This window comes from Panulirus ornatus, chromosome 44 (genome assembly GCF_036320965.1).
Source record: "Panulirus ornatus isolate Po-2019 chromosome 44, ASM3632096v1, whole genome shotgun sequence".
NCBI lineage: Eukaryota > Metazoa > Arthropoda > Malacostraca > Decapoda > Palinuridae > Panulirus > Panulirus ornatus.
The window spans coordinates 11,385,469-11,406,586 of record NC_092267.1 but is presented as its reverse complement, the minus strand read 5'-3'; the positions used below and the strand labels follow the sequence as shown (position 1 = coordinate 11,406,586).

The 21,118-nt window shown below is 40.6% G+C and overlaps 2 protein-coding genes across 13 annotated transcripts in view; one reads left to right on the top strand and one right to left on the bottom strand.

The window, feature by feature from the left end:
• LOC139762739 (transmembrane protein 129) overlaps positions 1–21,118 on the bottom strand; it is a 209,300-nt gene that overhangs the window by 89,819 nt on the left and 98,363 nt on the right. The window lies entirely within an intron of this gene.
• Positions 1–21,118, top strand: part of LOC139762741 (26S proteasome non-ATPase regulatory subunit 9) — a 161,338-nt gene that overhangs the window by 99,566 nt on the left and 40,654 nt on the right. For all 9 annotated transcript variants that reach the window (XM_071687832.1, XM_071687835.1, XM_071687828.1 and 6 more), the window contains exons 2-4: positions 136–280; positions 9,463–9,562; positions 13,926–14,107. In XM_071687832.1, the coding sequence (XP_071543933.1) occupies positions 188–280; positions 9,463–9,562; positions 13,926–14,107 (375 nt within the window). In that variant the 5' untranslated portion in view covers positions 136–187. The remainder of the gene's footprint in view (positions 1–135; positions 281–9,462; positions 9,563–13,925; positions 14,108–21,118) is intronic.

Here is a 21,118-nt window from a genome sequence, read left to right as displayed (position 1 = left end):
GGATTATATTAATGCAACATTATAAAACATTGTAAATGATAGTTGTATAAAGAAAAATCTGAAATATTATAAGTTCTTGAAGACTATATATATTGTTTTAGCTTATAACACGATATTTTTCCCGTTATATTTCAGGTTCCTGGGTTTCCTTGGAATAACCAAAAATATCTAAAAAGAAGAGAAGAAAATGATTTATACCAGGGAATCGGTGATGGCGCTTATTGAAGAGAAAGAAAAGCTTGAGCAAAAGCTTGAGGAATTATGGGAAGTGTTGAAAACAGTGGGTATCAAGGATATTTTATTATTATTCATGTATTGAACAAGAATTGTTATGTATTGAAGGTTGTCCTTAGTTACTCCCATCCAGAATGTGGATGAGAATCATGGAAATAGATTACTAACATATGTTCAAGTAATATACAAAGTGGGCAGGGCTTCAGTGGAGAGGAAAATTGTATGATGATAAAACGTATGTACCACTTTAGGGGCACCACGAAAAAACCAATGGATTTAGAAAAAAGTGTATCATGGAATGGAGAATAAGCGAGTTATAGCACGGGAGTATTTCTGACAATATGTTTTTTCCAATGAAAAGTGGTATGAAGTCTGTGAAAATGGGGTGAATCCCACGTCACCTCACATGGGGGCCTAGATTTACACAATCAATATCATACAGGAATCATATCAAAGACATTGCCCTTCTGCCACAAAAGTTGCTTGCAGCTTAAGGAAGATAATTCACTTGGTAAACAATTTAAACACAAGAGAGCAATCTTCCCAGCACCGTAAATCTAGGTTGCCAGGGAAAGTTATGTGAGGTTTTCTTATATACTGTTAATTTCTCATTGTGCCATGGTTTTACCCTTTATTTTCCCAAATCGTTATAGCCCTTCCAACCATCATGATGTGTTAGTGTATCATGAAATGTAATGCTGTTGATCACTTTCACTTAGTCTAGATCACTTCTAAGTATAAGGAGTTCATTGATTGACAGTTCTTCCAAATTCATGATTTCATTGGTACACTTAAACTGGTACTTTGCAAAAAAAGTGAAAAAACAACAAACTATGACTGTGTTAGACAAGACCTTAAACTGTAATTTGGTATTTTTTCAATTAGCCGATCAGCTGTACATCACTTTTGGCTTCCAATATGTATTATTTATTATTATTATTATACTTTGTCGCTGTCTCCCGCGTTTGCGAGGTAGCGCAAGGAAACAGACGAAAGAAATGGCCCAACTCCCCCCCATACACATGTATATACATACGTCCACACACGCAAATATACATACCTACACAGCTTTCCATGGTTTACCCCAGACGCTTCACATGCCTTGTTCAATCCACTGACAGCATGTCAACCCCGGTATACCACATCGCTCCAATTCACTCTATTCCTTGCCCTCCTTTCACCCTCCTGCATGTTCAGGCCCCGATCACACAAAATCTTTTTCACTCCATCTTTCCACCTCCAATTTGGTCTCCCTCTTCTCCTCGTTCCCTCCACCTCCGACACATATATCCTCTCGGTCAATCTTTCCTCACTCATTCTCTCCATGTGCCCAAACCACTTCAAAACACCCTCTTCTGCTCTCTCAACCACGCTCTTTTTATTTCCACACATCTCTCTTACCCTTACGTTACTCACTCGATCAAACCACCTCACACCACACATTGTCCTCAAACATCTCATTTCCAGCACATCCATCCTCCTGCGCACAACTCTATCCATAGCCCACGCCTCGCAGCCATACAACATTGTTGGAACCACTATTCCTTCAAACATACCCATTTTTGCTTTCCGAGATAATGTTCTCGACTTCCACACATTCTTCAAGGCCCCCAGAATTTTCGCCCTCTCCTCCACCCTATGATCCACTTCCGCTTCCATGGTTCCATCCGCTGCCAGATCCACTCCCAGATATCTAAAACACTTCACTTCCTCCAGTTTTTCTCCATTCAAACTCACCTCCCAATTGACTTGACCCTCAACCCTACTGTACCTAATAACCTTGCTCTTATTCACATTTACTCTTAACTTTCTTCCTCCACACACTTTACCAAACTCAGTCACCAGCTTCTGCAGTTTCTCACATGAATCAGCCACCAGCGCTGTATCATCAGCGAACAACAACTGACTCACTTCCCAAGCTTTCTCATCCCCAACAGACTTCATACTTGCCCCTCTTTCCAAAACTCTTGCATTTACCTCCCTAACAACCCCATCCATAAACAAATTAAACAACCATGGAGACATCACACAACCCTGCCGCAAACCTACATTCACTGAGAACCAATCACTTTCCTCTCTTCCTACACGTACACATGCCTTACATCCTCGATAAAAACTTTTCACTGCTTCTACCAACTTTCCTCCCACACCATATATTCTTAATACCTTCCACAGAGCATCTCTATCAACTCTATCATATGCCTTCTCCAGATCCATAAATGCTACATACAAATCCATTTGCTTTTCTAAGTATTTCTCACATACATTCTTCAAAGCAAACACCTGATCCACACATCCTCTACCACTTCTGAAACCACACTGCTCTTCCCCAATCTGATGCTCTGTACATGCCTTCACCCTCTCAATCAATACCCTCCCATATAATTTACCAGGAATACTCAACAAACTTATACCTCTGTAATTTGAGCACTCACTCTTATCCCCTTTGCCTTTGTACAATGGCACTATGCACGCATTCCGCCAATCCTCAGGCACCTCACCATGAGTCATACATACATTAAATAACCTTACCAACCAGTCAACAATACAGTCACCCCCTTTTTTAATAAATTCCACAGCAATACCATCGAAACCTGCTGCCTTGCCGGCTTTCATCTTCTGCAAAGCTTTTACTACCTCTTCTCTGTTTACCAAATCATTTTCCCTAACCCTCTCACTTTGCACACCACCTCGACCAAAACACCCTATATCTGCCACTCTATCATCAAACACATTCAACAAACCTTCAAAATACTCACTCCATCTCCTTCTCACATCACCACTACTTGTTATCACCTCCCCATTTGCGCCCTTCACTGAAGTTCCCATTTGCTCTCTTGTCTTACGCACTTTATTTACCTCCTTCTAGAACATCTTTTTATTCTCCCTAAAATTTAATGATACTCTCTCACCCCAACTCTCATTTGCCCTTTCTTTTGACCTCCTGTCTCTTTCTTTTATACATCTCCCACTCAGTTGCATTTTTTCCCTGCAAAAATCGTCCAAATGCCTCTCTCTTCTCTTTCACTAATACTCTTACTTCTTCATCCCACCACTCACTACCCTTTCTAATCAACCCACCTCCCACTCTTCTCATGCCACAAGCATCTTTTGCGCAATCCATCACTGATTCCCTTAATACATCCCATTTGTCGAGGTGGTGTGCAAAGTGAGAGGGTTAGGGAAAATGATTTGGTAAACAGAGAAGAGGTAGTAAAAGCTTTGTGGAAGATGAAAGCCGGCAAGGCAGCAGGTTTGGATGGTATTGCAGTGGAATTTGTTAAAAAAGGGGGTGACTGTATTGTTGACTGGTTGGTAAGGTTATTTAATGTATGTATGACTCATGGTGAGGTGCCTGAGGATTGGCGGAATGCGTGCATAGTGCCATTGTACAAAGGCAAAGGGGATAAGAGTGAGTGCTCAAATTACAGAGGTATAAGTTTGTTGAGTATTCCTGGTAAATTATATGGGAGGGTATTGATTGAGAGGGTGAAGGCATGCCCAGAGCATCAGATTGGGGAAGAGCAGTGTGGTTTCAGAAGTGGTAGAGGATGTGTGGATCAGGTGTTTGCTTTGAAGAATGTATGTGAGAAATACTTAGAAAAGCAAATGGATTTGTATGTAGCATTTATGGATCTGGAGAAGGCATATGATAGAGTTGATAGAGATGCTTTGTGGAAGGTATTTAGAATATATGGTGTGGGAGGCAAGTTGTTAGAAGCAGTAAAAAGTTTTATCGAGGATGTAAGGCATGTGTACGTGTAGGAAGAGAGGCAAGTGATTGGTTCTCAGTGAATGTAGGTTTGCGGCAGGGGTGTGTGATGTCTCCATGGTTGTTTAATTTGTTTATGGATGGGGTTGTTAGGGAGGTGAATGCAAGAGTTTTGGAAAGAGGGGCAAGTATGAAGTCTGTTGTGGATGAGAGAGCTTGGGAAGCGAGTCAGTTGTTGTTCGCTGATGGTACAGCGCTGGTGGCTGATTCATGTGAGAAACTGCAGAAGCTGGTGACTGAGTTTGGTAAAGTGTGTGAAAGAAGAAAGTTAAGAGTAAATGTGAATAAGAGCAAGGTTATTAGGTACAGTAGGGTTGAGGGTCAAGTCAATTGGGAGGTAAGTTTGAATGGAGAAAAACTGGAGGAAGTGAAGTGTTTTAGATATCTGGGAGTGGATCTGGCAGCAGATGGAACCATGGAAGCGGAAGTAAATCATAGGGTGGGGGAGGGGGCGAAAATCCTGGGAGTTTTGAAGAATGTGTGGAAGTCGAGAACATTATCTCGGAAAGCAAAAATGGGTATGTTTGAAGGAATAGTGGTTCCAACAATGTTGTATGGTTGCGAGGCGTGGGCTATGGATAGAGTTGTGCGCAGGAGGGTGGATGTGCTGGAAATGATATGTTTGAGGACAATGTTTGGTGTGAGGTGGTTTGATCAAGTAAGTAATGTAAGGGTAAGAGAGATGTGTGGAAATAAAAAGAGCGTGGTTGAGAGAGCAGAAGATGGTGTTTTGAAATGGTTTGGGCACATGGAGAGAATGAGTGAGGAAAGATTGACCAAGAGGATATATGTGTCGGAGGTGGAGGGAACGAGGAGAAGTGGGAGACCAAATTGGAGGTGGAAAGATGGAGTGAAAAAGATTTTGAGTGATCGGGTCCTGAACATGCAGGAGGGTGAAAGGCAGGCAAGGCAAGGAATAGAGTGAATTGGATCGATGTGGTATACCGGGGTTGAAGTGCTGTCAGTGGATTGAATCAGGGCATGTGAAGCGTCTGGGGTAAACCATGGAAAGTTGTGTGGGGCCTGGATGTGGAAAGGGAGCTGTGGTTTCGGGCATTATTGCTTGACAGCTGGAGACTGAGTGTGAACGAATGGGGCCTTTGTTGTCTTTTCCTAGTGCTACCTCGCACACATGAGGGGGGAGGGGGGATGGTATTCCATGTGTGGCGAGGTGGCGATGGGAATGAATAGGGGCAGGCAGTGTGAATTGTGTGCATGGGTATATATGTATGTGTCTGTGTATGTATATATATGTGTACATTGAGATGTATAGGTATGTATATTTTCGTGTGTGGGCGTGTGTGTGTGTACATTGTGTATGGGGGTGGGTTGTGCCATTTCTTTCGTCTGTTTCTTTGCGCTACCTCGCAAACGCGGGAGACAGTGACAAAGCAAAATAAATAAATAATAAAAATATATATATGAAGGTGAAGACACACTTCAGTAGTTCATACAATTTTATTTAACGTGTAATTTTTCTATACATGTGGCATGACATTTCGAGGAGACATTCCACCTCATCAGGTGCCAGCACTTTACAAAGTTATTTAAATCCCAACATCACACTTGGTTCCTGCTGTCCAGCACCAATCTTTCTAGGCCAAGTACTGTCTGCTTTGTCTGGTCTTAACCCCTGTAAGGTAGAGTGATTAAAGGGGGGGGGGGGGTCAGGTGGCAGGGGTTGAACTGGATAGCTTGGTGTGTCCTAACAACTTTTGTTATGTTTTGTGTTTTGTCATTTCTCTCGTAATGATTTGGTTAATGCTAGGATGGGCTTTAAGATTGCCTGGGGACAAACTGAAGGTCTTAGTATTAGCAATTAAGACAGATTTGGTGATGTTGTGTGTGGCATAATCAGCAGAGGGGTATAGAATAATGGGATTTTCAAGACACTGTTTAGCGACTACATTTTTGTCGTCATCCCTGCATACTGAATGTCTGGGCCAATAACACTTTGTTACAGTTTTATGAGTCTGGCCTACATAAATAATTTACAAGCCTTGCATTTTGATGGCATAAACACTCCCAATTGTTGCATTATTTGGCCTATTTATTGAGAGAGTAGAAGAGGGTGTATTGAAAAGGTTTGGTCACATGGAGAGAATGAGTGAGGAAAGATTGACAGAGAGGATATGTGTCAGAGGTGGAGGGAACGAGGAGAAGTGGGAGACCAAATTGGAGATGGAAGGATTGAGTGAAAAAGTTTTTGAGCGTTCGGGGCCTGAACATACAGGAGGGTGAAAGGCGTGCAAGGAATAGAGTGAATTGGAACGATTTGGTATACCGGGGTTGACGTGCTGTCAGTGGATTGAACCAGGGCATTTGAAGTGTCTGTAAACCATGGAAAGTTTTGTGGGGCCTGGATGTGGAAAGGGAGCTGTGATTTCGGTGCATTACAAATGACAGGTAGAGACTGAGTGTGAACAAATGTGGCCTTTGTTGTCTTTTCCTAGTGCTACCTCATGCGCGTGCGGGGGAAGGGGGGTGCGGGGGAAGGGGGTTGCCATTTCAAGTGTGGTGGTATGGCAACGGGAATGGCTGAGGGCAGCAAGTATGAATATGTACACGTGTATATGTGTATTTGTATGTATATGAATATACATTGAAATGTATAGGTATGTATATGTGTGTGTGTGAACGTGTATGTGTATACGTCTGTATATGGGTGGGTTGGGCCATTCTTTCTTCTGTTTCCATGTGCTACCTCACTAATTCTTTCTTCTGTTTCCCTGTGCTACCTCACTAACGCAGGGGACAGCGACAAAGTATGATAATTTATTCATTTATTATACTTTGTCGCTGTCTCCTGTGTAAGCGAGGTATTGCAAAGAAACAGACGAAAGAATGGCCCAACCCACCCACATACACATGTATATACATACACGTCCACACATGCACATACCTATACATTTCAACGTATACATACATATACATTCACAGACATATACATATATACACATGTACATAATTCATACTTGCTGCCTTTATTTATTCCTGTCGCCACCCTGCCACACATGAAATAACAATCCCCTCCCCCCGCATGTGTGCGAGGTAGCGCTAGCAAAAGGCAACAAAGGCCACATTCCTTCACTCTCAGTCTCTAGCTGTCACGTATAATGCACCGAAACCACAGCTTCCTTTCCACCTCCAGGCTCCACAGAACTTTCCATGGTTTACCCCAGACACTTCACATGCCCTGGTTTAATCCACTGACAGCATGTCAACCCCAGTATACCACATCGCTCCAATTCACTCTATTCCTTGCATGCCCCTCACCCTCCTGTATGTTCAGGCCCTGATCACTCAGAATCTTTTTCACTCCACCTTTCCACCTCCAATTCGGTCTCCCACTTCTCCTCGTTCCCTCCACAGCTGACACATATATCCTCCTCGTCAATCTTTCCTCACTCATTCTCTCCATGTGACCAAACCATTTCAAAACACCCTTTTCTGCTCTCTCAACCACATTTCCTTTATTACCACACATCTCTCCCTCCCTCCCATCACTCACTTGATCAAACCACCTCACACCACATATTGTCCTCAAACATCTCCTTTCCAGCACATCCACCCTCCTCTGCACAGTTCTGTCGATAGCCCATGCCTCGCAACCATATAACACTGTTGGAACCATTATTCCTTCAAACATACCAACTGTTGCTTTCCAAGATAACATTCTCAACTTCCACACATTCTTCAACGCTCCCAGAACTTTCGCCCCCTCCCCCATCCTATGATTCACTTCCTCTTCCACGGTTCCATCCGCTGCCAAATTCACTCCCAGATATCCAAAACTCCTCACTTCCTCCAGTTTTTCTCCATTCAAACTCACCTCCCAATTGACTTGTCCCTCAACCCTACTGTACCTAATAACCTTGCTCCCATTCACATTTACCCTCGGCTTTCTTCTTTCACACATTTCACCAAACTCAGTCACCAGCTTCTGCAGTTTCTCACCCGAATCAGCCACCAGGGCTGTATCATCAGCGAACAACAACTGACTCACTTCCCAAGCTCTCTCATCCACAACAGACTGCACACTCGCCCCAACAATGATATATGGTTGTGAGGCGTGTGCTACGGATAGAGTTGTGCGGAGGAGGGTGGATGTGCTGGAAATGAGATGTTTGAGGACAATATGTGGTGAGGTGGTTTGATCGAGTAAGTAATGAAAGGGTTAGAGAGATGTGTGGTGATAAAAAGAGTGTGGTTGAGAGAGCAGAAGAGGGTGTTTTGAAATGGTTTGGTCACATGGAGAGAATGAGTGAGGAAAGATTGACAAAGAGGATATACGTGTCAGAGGTGGAGGGAATGAGGAGAAGTGGGAGACCAAATTGGAGGTGGAAAGATGGAGTGAAAAAGATTTTGAGTGATCGGGGCCTGAACATGCAGGGGGGTGAAAGTCATTTAAGGAATAGAGTGAATTGGAATGATGTGGTATACCGGGGTCGACATGCTGTCAATGGATTGAACCAGGGCATGTGAAGTGTCTGGGGTAAACCAAGGAAAGTTTTGTGGGGCCTTGATGTGGTAAGGGAGCTGTGGTTTCTGTGAATTATACATGACAGCTAGAGACTGAGTGTGAACAAATGTGGCCTTTGTTGTCTTTTCCTATCGCTACCTCGTGCACATGCGGGGGGGAGGGGGTTGTCATTTCACGTGTGGTGGGTTGGCAACGGGAATGAATAAAGGCAGACAGTATGAATTATGTACATGTGTATATATGTATATGTGTGTGTGTGTATATATATGTATACATTAGGATGTTTGGGTATGTATATGTGCGTGTATGGACGTGTATGTATATACATGTGTATGTGGGTGGGTTGGGCCATTCTTTCGTCTGTTTCCTTGTGCTACCTCGCTAACGCGGGAGACAGCAAAAAAGTATAATAAAAATAAATATTACAGTTCTATCTACAAATTTCTGAGCATTCCTCAGTCAACTGGGTGGCTGATGTCATGCATATGTTTTATGGTGTTGAAATAACTTATGAAAGTGGTGAGGGCTTTGAAGGTATAAAAGTAATGAAAGGCTATTTTATACCTCTTTTTTCATAATAGTGATCTGATTTAATTGAAAATGGTTTTGTACATCATGGTGAATTAGGAGATGTGGTCGTATTGATTATTGATAAACTCTTGTATTGAGAGAAAGGTCTGAATTTGGATCTTTTGAACTAAAGAAAGAAATAAGTAGATGAATATTCATCAGCCATCATACTGAAGACTGTGATAGAAATGTTTTGAATCCTTTATTTTAGACTTACTGATGTACTTTTGCTGATGACCAGAATTCATAGTCCTTACTCTTTATGATTGTTATTTTTCATATGAATAGGATGAAGTATGTGTATGCAAACTTTTTTCATATGAATTGGATGGAGTATGTGTATGGAAACTGCAATTTTATATGAAATGTGTAGGACACCTTCTTCAGATTATTAACTTTTCAGAACAATTTGGGGATGATCGAGTCTGTAGTTGATAGTGAAGGGTACCCTCGCTCAGATATTGATGTGTACCAAGTTCGACATGCACGACACCAAATAAAATGTAAGTAGCAAAGCCCCTTTGGATAGTCTTGTCTGATAATTTGTTAGCTACAAATAGAATTTATACAACTTTTATGGTTTATTACCATATATTTTATACAGATTGCTTGTTGCATCATACTAATGAAAGAGCCATTTGTTAGTGTACTCTTTGGTGGATAGAAAAAAGTGAATAAAATTATCATCCATTCAGAATAATGTAGTACATAGAGATGGTTGCTTGTCTGTTACTCAGGAAAACCAAAGAATGATATTTTCACCTGACTTTGGTGACGTGTGGGCTTTGGTCAGTGATCAGTCCAATTTTTCTGACATAATCCTTACCCCTCAGGGTAATATACCGCCACATATCTCTAAGGAAGGTAAGATGATGTATCATTGTTTATCAGAGATTCCAGTATTGTAGTGTGGATGTGCTATAAAGTCAGCAGCTTGGAAACATTTATTTATGTTATGTCACTGTGATGTATTATGATAAACTCCTCAACCTAGTACTTTATTCTCATTTGTTTATAAATCTTAGGCATTACTGGACTCTGCCTGCTAATGGTTACACCTCAAGTAAGAAGGTACGGTCATCTTCAGCAAGGCTGTAACAACATCAGTTAATGAAATGGAGTTTGGTCTCTGAGGAACCTCTTGCTTCAAAGATGTCCATAATTACCTTGCTTCTGATTGTACCATTGCCTTGAAGCTGCAGGAACCCCACAAGATGGGTTCTCGGGTTATGTATAAGTGATGTGCAGCAGTGTATGAAAGGAGAAATGTGAGAGTAAATGTGAATAAAACCAAGGTTATTATGATTAGCAGCAAGAATAGACTTTAATTGGAGTTGAGTGTGAATAGAGAGAACTTGGAGGAAGTGGAGTGTTTTAGATAACTGGGAGTGGATGCTGCAGCAAATGGAACCGTAGAAGCTGAAGAGAGCCACAGGGTAGGTGAGGGGGAAAAGCATCTCTTTCAACTCTATCATATGCCTTCTCCAGATCCATAAATGCTACATACAAATCCATCTGCATACATTCTTCAAAGCAAACACCTGATCCACACATCCTCTACCACTTCTGAAACCACACTGCTCTTCCCCAATCTGATGCTATGTACATGCCATCACCCTCTCAATCAATACCCTCATATATAATTTCCCAGGAATACTCAACAAACTTATACCTCTGTAATTTGAACACTCACCTTTATCCCCTTTGCCTTTGTACAATAGCACTATACATGCATTCTGCCAATCCTCAGGCACTTCACCATGAACCATACATATATTGAATATCCTCACCAACCATTAAACAACACAGTCACCCCCTTTTTTTGATAAATTCCGCTGCAATACCATCCAAACCCGCTGCCTTGCTGGCTTTCATCTTCCGCAAAGCTTTCACTACCTCTTCTCTGTTTACCAAATCATTCTCCCTGACCCTCTCACTTCGCACACCACCTCAACCAAAACACCCTATATCTCCTATTCTATCATCAAACATTTAACAAACCTTCAAAATACTCTTTTCGTCTCCCTCTAACTTCACCACTTCTTGCTATGACCTCCCCAATTGCCCCTTCACCGATGTTCCAATTTGTTCTCTTGTCTTACGCACTTTATTTTTCTCCTTCTAAAACATCTTTTTATTCTCCCTAAAATTTAATGATACTCTCTCACCCCAACTCTCATTTGCCCTCTTTTTCACCTCTTGCACTTTTCTCTTGACTTCTTGCCTCTTTCTTTTATACATCTCCCAGTCATTTGTACTATTTCCCTGCAAAAATTGTTCAAATGCCTCTCTATTCTCTTTCTTTAACAATCTTACTTCTTCATCCCACCACTCACTACCCTTTCTAATCTGCCCACCTCCCACCTTTCTCATGCCACAAGCATCTTTTGCGCAAGCCATCACTGCTTTCCTAAATACATCCCATTCCTCCCCCACTCCCCTTACGCTATTTGCTCTCACTTTTTTCCATTCTGCACTCAAACTCTCCTGGTACTTCCTCACACAATTCTCCTTTCTAAGTTCACTTGCTCTCACCATTCTCTTCACTCTCTGTATATAGATGGGTTAATTAGGGAGATAAACATGAGGGTCTTAGAAAGTGAGGCAGGTCTGGAGCATGCTGGAGGTGTGGGGCTTGGTAGGTGAGTTACTAGCTATATGCAGATGACATGGCTTTGGTGGCAGACTTAAGAAAGTTGTATAAGGTTGTGTTCAAGTTTGGGAAAGTGTTTGAAAGGATATGTGAGCTCGAATGGGAGGAACCTGGAAGAAGTAGAGTTTTTGAGATGATGCAGTAAAAATTGAGGTAAATGGAATTGTAGGAGCTCAGGTGAATCATAGGAATGGAAAAGGTAAAGGTCCATGGTGCATTGAGGATGTTTAGAGGGAGAAGTCACTGTATGTGAGGGCCAAGATGGGTATGTTTAATGGTATGCTGTAGTTATCCCAATGTTGATGTATGGTTGTGAGTCTTGGGCCCTGAATGGAAAAGAATAGAAGAGGATAGATGTGTTGGAAATGAAATGAATGAAGACACTTTGCTGAGAGAAGAGGGTTGATGATATAAGGAATGATGGAGTAAGAGAGATTTGTGATAGTAAGTGTATAGTAAGTGTAGTACGATTAAAAGAGCTGATGAGAATGAATTATGGAGTAAGAGAGATGTGTGTGTTAATAGTGGATTATGATTAAGAGAGCTAACTAGGGTTTGCTAAAATTGTTTAGTTGTATGGACAAGATGAATAAAGAGAGATTAACCTGTAGAATGTATGTCAGAAATAGTGGGAGTAGGAGGAGGGGAAGATCAAGATGGAAGGTTGAAGTGAAAGAGGTTTTAAGTTATTGGAGTGTGAGCATTTAGAAGGGTGAAAGGCATGCATGGGATACAGCAGATTGGAGCAATGGGGTATACAAGGGGTGACATGCTATTTAAGTTATTGGAGTTTGCACATTCAGGAGGACGAAAGGCTTTTATGGGATAGAGCAACTTGGAGCAGGGGAATATAGAAGGGGTGATACGCTATCACTGGGCTGAACTAGGGCACATGAAGTGGTGTGAGTGAAGAGAGGGTCAAGTATGCTGTCTGTTGGGGATGAGAGGGCCTGGGAAGTGAGTCAGTTGTAGTTTGCCTTTGTTACAGTATTGGTGGCTGATTTGAGTGAGAAACTGTAGAAGCTGGTGACTGAGTTTGGAAGAGTCTGTGAAAGGAGGGAGTTTAGAGTAAATGTGAATAAAAGCAAGGTTATTAGGTTTAGCAGGGTTGAGGGACAAGTTAATTGGAATGTAAGTTTGAATGGAGAAAAATTGGAGGAAGTAAAGGGTTTAAGACATCTGGGAGTGGACTTTACAGCGAATGGAACCACACCCTTTTTTATTACATGTCTCTCTTAACCTTTCATTACTTATTCGATTAAACCATCTCTTACCACATACTGTTCTTAAACATTTAATTTCCAGCACATCCACCCTCCTCAGCACAACTCTATCTGTAGGCCAGCCTCGCAACCATATATTATTGTTGGGACTACTCTTCCTCTTCCTCAAACATTGTGTGATGTATCAGCGCATACTTCCAAGATGGAAAAGTTTTCATTTTTAAACAGAAAGAAACTTAGATATATTGATAAAGTGGGCATACTGATGGCAATTGAATTTTGTTATCAGTAAGTGGGAAATTTTACTCATAGTCAAAATGAGAAGACAAAGTTACAGCATGAATTCTAATCTGTTTCCATTCTTTTATCAGTTGTATTAATAGGTTTTCTACTGAAAGGGGGCTCCTTATGTTTGTTATGTTATTGTGTATATTTTACTTTTGCCAAAATTAATGATCTTTTTGCTCCAGTTTGACCTCATGTATGGGATTAGTTTGTATTTTTTAAGTTCTGACCAAATGTATGTGTGATGTGTTTCAGCATTTGTTCTAGAGAACACTTAAGAAGCATCTTGATCACAGTGTTCAAGTTTTTAAACAAGTTTGATAGTTTCACCAGTTTACAGTTATGCTTGAAATAAAAAGGTAGAGCAGTTAGAGACCATGATATGAAACTAGCTAAGAATCTTTTTAGAAAAGATGCAAAGAAGAACTTTTGAAGTTTTGGAATAGTGGATGAATGGAAGTTGTGATGAAATTTTATACACAAGTTTTAAATGTATGATAGGAACTCAAGAGGTGGGTTCCCACCAATGTAGAGTTCCTTCTTTGCACTGTACAAGTAGGTAGTGTTTATGTTTTTCCTATTTCCTTTAGATGTAGATTTTTTAGGGCCTTTCATAATAGTATTAATTTCAGTAATTTTATTGTACATTTACATAGAATTTGATGTAGGTAGTATTACTTTTTGATGAAATTCATCACCCCACAGGTTTGCAGAATGATCATACAGCAATTCTCCATTGCATTGAGGAAGGCCTGGCTGTTGTCCTTAATCCTTCTAATGCTGAGAACCTAGACCCCAATGGTACCAATGATTCTTTACCAGCCCCAATGCTTGAACCGTTTGCAAGAGTTGACCATGTTTTTCTTGGCTCTCCAGCAAATATGGCTGTAAGTAGATTCTTTAGGTCATCTCTAGGTATAAGTGAGAAAGAATCCTGCATGTTGTTGGTGACTAAAAGGGGTAGGAAAGGGAGGCTGGATGTTCACCCTTCCTGTGTATTACTTTCCAAAAGAAATATCAGAGGAGGGAGCCTGGTGAGGATTTTTTCTCAAAGGCTCTGTCATCTGTCCTGAGACTACTTTGCTTGTTTGGGAAATGATTAATTCATAAGAAAAAAAAGGAAGATCTCAAGGGCAGCTATAGTTGAAAGCCATGTGTTTATTTCCATAGGATTACCGAAGTTGATATGATAGTGACATTCCTACTGAGAGAGTTGAAGGTCATAGATGAGAAATTTCTTGTTTTAGAAACCATAGTGACATTCCTGTTGAGAGAGTTGAAGGTCATAGATGAGAAATTTCTTGTTTTAGAAACCAGTGTGGGTGAAATTACCATGAAAAGCAGCATACAGTACAGTTCTTCATGACAGTTGGAGGAAAGTTTATCGATGTAAGACACTGGTTGAACAAAGTTTTTCACAGAGCACTGTGTGAACTAATGATCACAAGATTAAAAATATGTACTTCCCATTGTTAGGCACAGATTCAGATGATCCCATGGAAAATGCATACAATCTTTCCTTTTCCTTTTCATCACTCATTCAATGTTCGCCATAATTATGGCAGGGTCATTGGTATGTATATGTTTCAACATGCCAGGTATATGTACATGAACCTTCAGTGAAGACCTAAGACTGAGACGTGAAATCTTTTCCAAATATGGTGGGGGAGAATCCTATAGACATCTATGAGTACGTGGGAGAATCAAACATCAGTTGGGAATTTGAAAGAGAGGAAGAACGATAAATCTTCAAATTAAGGCCAAATTATCCCCTTTTTAACTTCATATGAGGTCCAAAGTCATGATAATCATATGAGGTCCAAAGTCATGAGAAGGTTAAGAATCCATTATACTGGTGTAACATCGTCTTTACAAACCCATGATGAGGAGATTGACCCTCCCTAGCCTTTGTTAGAATCATGAGGTTGTAGGAAATCAATAGAAGAGGCCTTTGGCATTCACATAAGAACATTTTCAGATGATACTTAGTCTATACATGTTGGATTTACCCTGTTTGGCATGGAATCTCTCCTTCAGGAGAGTCGGTTTCTAGTGTGCCTCTGGACCACCTTTGGAACATTTTCGTTTCCTTTTTTAGGACTTATTCATCTATCTGTCTGTATCTCTAATGCTTATTCTCAAGTGGAACTCCCTTAAGGAGGGTAGCCATGGCAATAGAGTCTCTATGAGAATGAACTCCAGTGCTGCTTTTTAGCTGGCGTTGTCTTACCTTGAGATACTCTCATTGCTAGCTGAACAAATTTGCAGAGGAGAGAAAATATAGATTTTGAAATTTGAAAACCTTTCCTCTCTAAGGTGATGCCGTGCAAGCATTGTTTGGTTTTCATACTTTGCATTGCCTTCCTCTCTCTTTTTTCAAAAAAAAATTTCTTTACCACCTTTACTTTCTTTGTCCACCTTTGCGTAGACACATGCAGTCTGCAAATTCAGAGCTGCAGGGTTGACTCTAATTAGTGAAGGTGGGTCCAATCTGCCCATCTGTCTGTTGAAAATTCCTCGCAACTTTCCTCTCTCCTTCACCAGTTCTGTAATTCTACTATAACTCTGAAGATACTTGGTATTACTGTAATATATATCCACTCTGTCTTGGAAACTTCACAGTATGGAAATAGCTAAGTCTACCTTTAAGATTCTAGGATTCCTGTGTAGATGTTGAATTTTTTTTATTCTGAACAATTACTCTGTTTATATGAAGGAGTGATCCATTGTCGTATGGGGTACTGGTCTCTCATATTAGGTGGTTCTAGCTCTGCATCCTTACATGACAGAGTTGAGTTGAAAGTGGTCTGAGTGATCAACTCTCTTCAAAACTTGACCCTTTTGCCTATCCCCTAGTAATGGTTCACATTCCCTCTTCCATAGGTATTACTTTGGTTTTTGCTCCTGAGAGCTGGCTGCTTGTGTGCCCCAACCACAAACTAGACAACCCCCCCATCTACATAAACCTTAAATCGGTGGTGGGGTTTGTGTAGAGCAGTGATGACTTGAGCTATGACAGGGGATTTTCCTTTTCCTGGTAGGTTTAACGATGCTGCAAAAGTCTAGCTTGAGCTCTCAGATGAACACATGTAGGCTATTTTCTCTCCTGTAATTTCTGTCCTTCCCTTCTTGGTCTATCAAAACTGGGATTGGTCATTTGTTTGAGTTAAAAGGAATTTCTGAGATAGAATATTCTAAGCTGTATTAAGAGCACTGAATATCCTTAGGTGCTCCAGTGCTTGGCTTATAAGCCTAAATTTTATAATCCAATCCAATCCACAAACCAGACCATGCATTATTCGGCAGGATGCTATGTCTCGTGATTACTGTGTGGCTTTTGACAATTCAAGGGTGTGTCGTTTTGATTACTGTTTCTTTTCCTATACCTCAGAACTTTAGAACTCTCTTCCTTCTCATGTTTTTCCCTGTAGAAGACATATTTTTCAATTCTTCCAAAATTTGTAAGTACTTTCCCCTGTCTCTTTTTTCCTATTCATTAACCTCTGTATATTTCAGTTAAGGCCTGGTCTTGATGTGGACTTTTGTCCATGACTGGAGCTTCCATCATGAAAAAAGAAAGTTAGCTGCTGTAACCATGGATTAATGGTTAATTATTACCTACTTGTTATTACCATTTTACTGTATGGGGAAGGAGTTATAAACTAGTGGGGCCCCATCTCATGAACACCCTTTACTCTCATGTGACTCAGATCCTTGGTCTTTCTGTTCCATAAGTCTACCACTCATGTACTTTGAATGTACTTCTTTACATCTTAAGTAACAATTTGCTTGCTTAATTTTGTGTTATGTCTTGTGGTTGCTCTGGCCCAGTATCTCTGAAATGACTCTTCCCAGTCCACATTATCGTTCTGTTGTATGAAAATGAAGTTTGTGGTCAGGTCATCCTTCACTCTTCTCTTTTTCAAGGTGGGTGAATTTAATCCCTCTAGCCTCTCTATTTAACTCAACTCTCTTTATTTCAGAGTCATCCTTATTGCCCTCTGCTGGATCTTCCCTATTAGCTTTTTGTGCTTCTTTAGGTGCTAAATATTTCCTTATCCATATACATGAATCCCGTTTTGATATTCACCAGCAGCCAGAGTGTCTACTTAAGTAGATTTTCCTTATGTGCAACTCTGGCAACAGGAGGCAATGTTGGCTCATAAGTCCTTCATATACATGGAATGCTGAAGCTTTTTATTGCTAGATAGTGATCATATTGAGGCCGCTTGTCAATTTGTCTCATTTCATGAACGAAGTATGAGACTAACTTTGAAGTTGTGCAGGTCTCCTTGCAAGTTTATGCAATCCTCCTTGCTGTTTACTTCCATCTCAACCTTTGCACCATCTGTAAACACATTCAGGTATGATTCCATCCTTTCAGTCACCTCAACCTATTTGGAGATGGCTCCTGTAATGTGTCCTCTGTTCCCTCCTACTGAGATAATCTTCCATACATGGAAGGGGTTTCCTTCTTATTCTTGCATGGTAATCCAGGTTCTTCATCAGAATCCACATCATTTCCTTAGCAATTTGCCTCTCTCCAGTATACCAAGTGGTTTGTCTAGCGTATCTCCTCACATCTTCAGCTCATATCGTGAAATCTTATCAGGACCATGAGTCTTGTTTGGGTTAAAACCTTTTCATATTCTGTTGATATCATTTCTAGATATCATAATGATTTGTGAAACACCCTTCCCATTTCATTGTGTCAATGTTGGGGTTATTGTGTCTTCGGTGAAAACACTTTTGAACTTCTTATTCATTTCCTCACATATCTTTGTCCTGTACAGTTCTTTCCTCTGAATCTCTAGCTTGATTAGCTGCTTTTTAATGACAAATTATTCCATGATGACTTTATGTAAAAGTTTTTAGATTTTTGTTTGCCTTGTACACAATATTCTTTTCAATATTGTTTTTGTTTTTACTTTTCTGTATTGCTATACTGTACTCATTCCTTGCTCTCTCATACTTTGTGAATGCTGGCAGGATAAACTGTTGTCCATATCTTTGCCAATGCTCATATCAAAGCTCCTTTGCTTCGTGAGATCTATTATTAAATAATTCTTTCTTTTTCTTACCATTTTATCTGTCTTTGAGGCTTGAGATGCTTATGTTTCTATTCCAATGTAAATTTCACTGAACCTTTCACCACAGAACCCTAGTTCCTGAACTCCATCTCCCAATCTATGTTTCTAAAGAAATTGTTGAGGTTGGTATAGTTTCCACAGTTATATCTCTGTGTCTTGATTCACCTCTGCTCTTTTAACTTCCTCATCTACCACACAGTTAGACTTAAGCATTACATGATCACTTTTTTCATTTGGTATATCATATATGATAATCTCAGTATCCATGCCAGATGATACAGTGCTGGTGGCTGATTTGGGTGAGAAACTGCAGAAGCTGGTGACTGAGTTTGGTAAAGTGTGTGAAAGAAGAAAGCTGAGAGTAAATGTGAATAAGAGCAAGGTTATTAGGTACTGTAGGGTTGAGGGACAAGTCAATTGGGAGGTAAGTTTGAATGGAGAAAAACTGGAGGAAGTGAAGTGTTTTAGATATCTGGGAGTGGATTTGGTAGCAGATGGAACCATGGAAGCAGAAGTGAATCATAGGGTGGGGGAGGGGGAGAAAGTTCTGGGAGCGTTGAAGAATGTGTGGAAGTCGAGAACATGCAAAACATGCAAGAATATTGGTTCCAACGATGTTATATGGTTGTGAGGCGTGGGCTATAGATAGAGTTGTGCGGAGGAGGGTGGATGTGCTGGAAATGAGATGTTTGAGGACAATATGTGGTGTGAGGTGGTTTGATCGGGTAAGTAATGAAAGGGTAAGAGAGATGTGTGGTAATAAAAAGTGTGGTTGAGAGAGCAGAAGAGGGTGTTTTGAAATGGTTTGGGCACATGGAGAGAATGAGAGGAAAGATTGACGAAGAAGGCTATATGTGTCAGAGGTGGGAGGAACGAGGAGAAGTGGGAGACCAAATTGGAGGTGGAAAGATGGAGTGAAAAAGATTTTGAGTGATCGGGGCCTGAACATGCAGGAGGGTGAAAGGCATGCAAGGAATAGGATGAATTGGAATGATGTGGTATACCGGGGTCGACATGCTGTCAATGGATTGAACCAGGGCATGTGAAGCGTCTGGCGTAAACCATGGAAAGTTCTGTGGGGCCTGGATGTGGAAAGGGAGCTGTGGTTTCAGTGCATTATACATGACAGCTAGAGACTGAGTGTGAACGAATGTGGCCTTTGCTGTCTTTTCCTAGCGCTACCTCGTGCACATGCGGGGGGAGGGGGTTGTTATTTCATGTGTGGCGGGGTGGCGACGGGAATGAATAAGGGCAGACTATGAATTATGTACATGTGTATATATGTATATGTCTGTGTGTGTATATATGTATACGTTGAGATGTATAGGTATGTATATGTGCGTGTCTGGATGTGTATGTATATACATGTGTAAGTGGGTGGGTTGGGCCATTCTTTCATCTGTTTCCTTGTGCTACCTTGCTAACACGGGAGACAGCGACAAAGTATAATAAATGAATAAATAAATAAAATCAAGCATTGATAATGTATCACTTCATCTCACCTAAGTGTGCTTACTGACCAGATATGGGCCTGCATGACTCCCTATCACCATGAGAATCCAAATTCCTCCAGCCTATCTCTTTACAATTGAATTTTTTTTTTTTATTATACAAATTGTTTTAATAGGGGTGATAGGGGAGAAAGAAGATTTCCATGCATTCCTCATGTGTTGTAGAAGGCAACTAAAGGGGATGGGAGCAGGGGGGCTAGAAACTTTCCCCTCCTTGTATTTTGATTTTACTTTTGAAATCACCCACTGTAATTATCAGTACTGTTACCATCCATAAGAAGTGTGTTTTGCTAATTCGTGTACTGATTGTTCCTTCATTGCCATTATTGTATATTCTGGATTATTGCAATTCTCTGGAGGACCATATAAATGTTAACACCACTATGCTTTCTCCGTTACATTTATTCTTTCCATTTTGTATTGTCTGAATGGGCCATCCTCCATAATTACATGAAACCTAAGGCTATGTTTTGTTTAGAGGGCCAGTCCTACCCTTCCTTTGCCTTGTCTTTTCTTCCTTACTATCGTGTACCTTTTGTTTTGAATACATGAGATCTTTACTCTTTAGTAAGCTTTGTTTCCATGATGTCAACAATATCGGGCATATTTTCCCTTATATGATCCTTGAATTCCAGCTTTTTACCACTAACCATTTTTCTATCAGTATCTGAATATATTTTTTTCAGTCTGACATTACCACCTTCCTAACATTCCTGCTCTCTCTGCAGTGCTATTAGGGATGTTTCATCCTCTTGCCTCTTTTGGAATCTGCTTTTTTTCTGAGTGTATTCTCTGCTTTTTCCCCACTCATTTATTGATTTGTCATATTTGATAAATATCACATTGAATTCTGCTTTGCTTTTAATTTTCTTAGCTTCTCTAAGTTCCTGGGTAGGAGACTCCAAGGCAAATGTAACCTTAACAGGCCACCCCCTTAAGTCTTATAACCACCAATTCTTCTTTCTTTTATCACTGAAATTACATCTGACAGTCCCATAACTTCCAGGTGTATGATCTTCCAAACAAAAAATAGTAAGTGATTTACTTCTATTGACTTCCTGCTTCACTAATCTTTCCAGTTTTGGTACCACCCACTTTTCAACTAGATCCATTGCATTGTCAACTTCTGTCTCTGACGTTCTTTAGAATCTGTCTTGTAACTAGTAGCAGTGGTCTTTTATGTATTGTAGTTTTATAATCCTTCCATAAACTAGCACATAAACTTATTTGATTGCTCCATCTCCATCAGTGCATACTATTCTTTCCTCTTACAACACCTGCCAATATTGCCACTGCA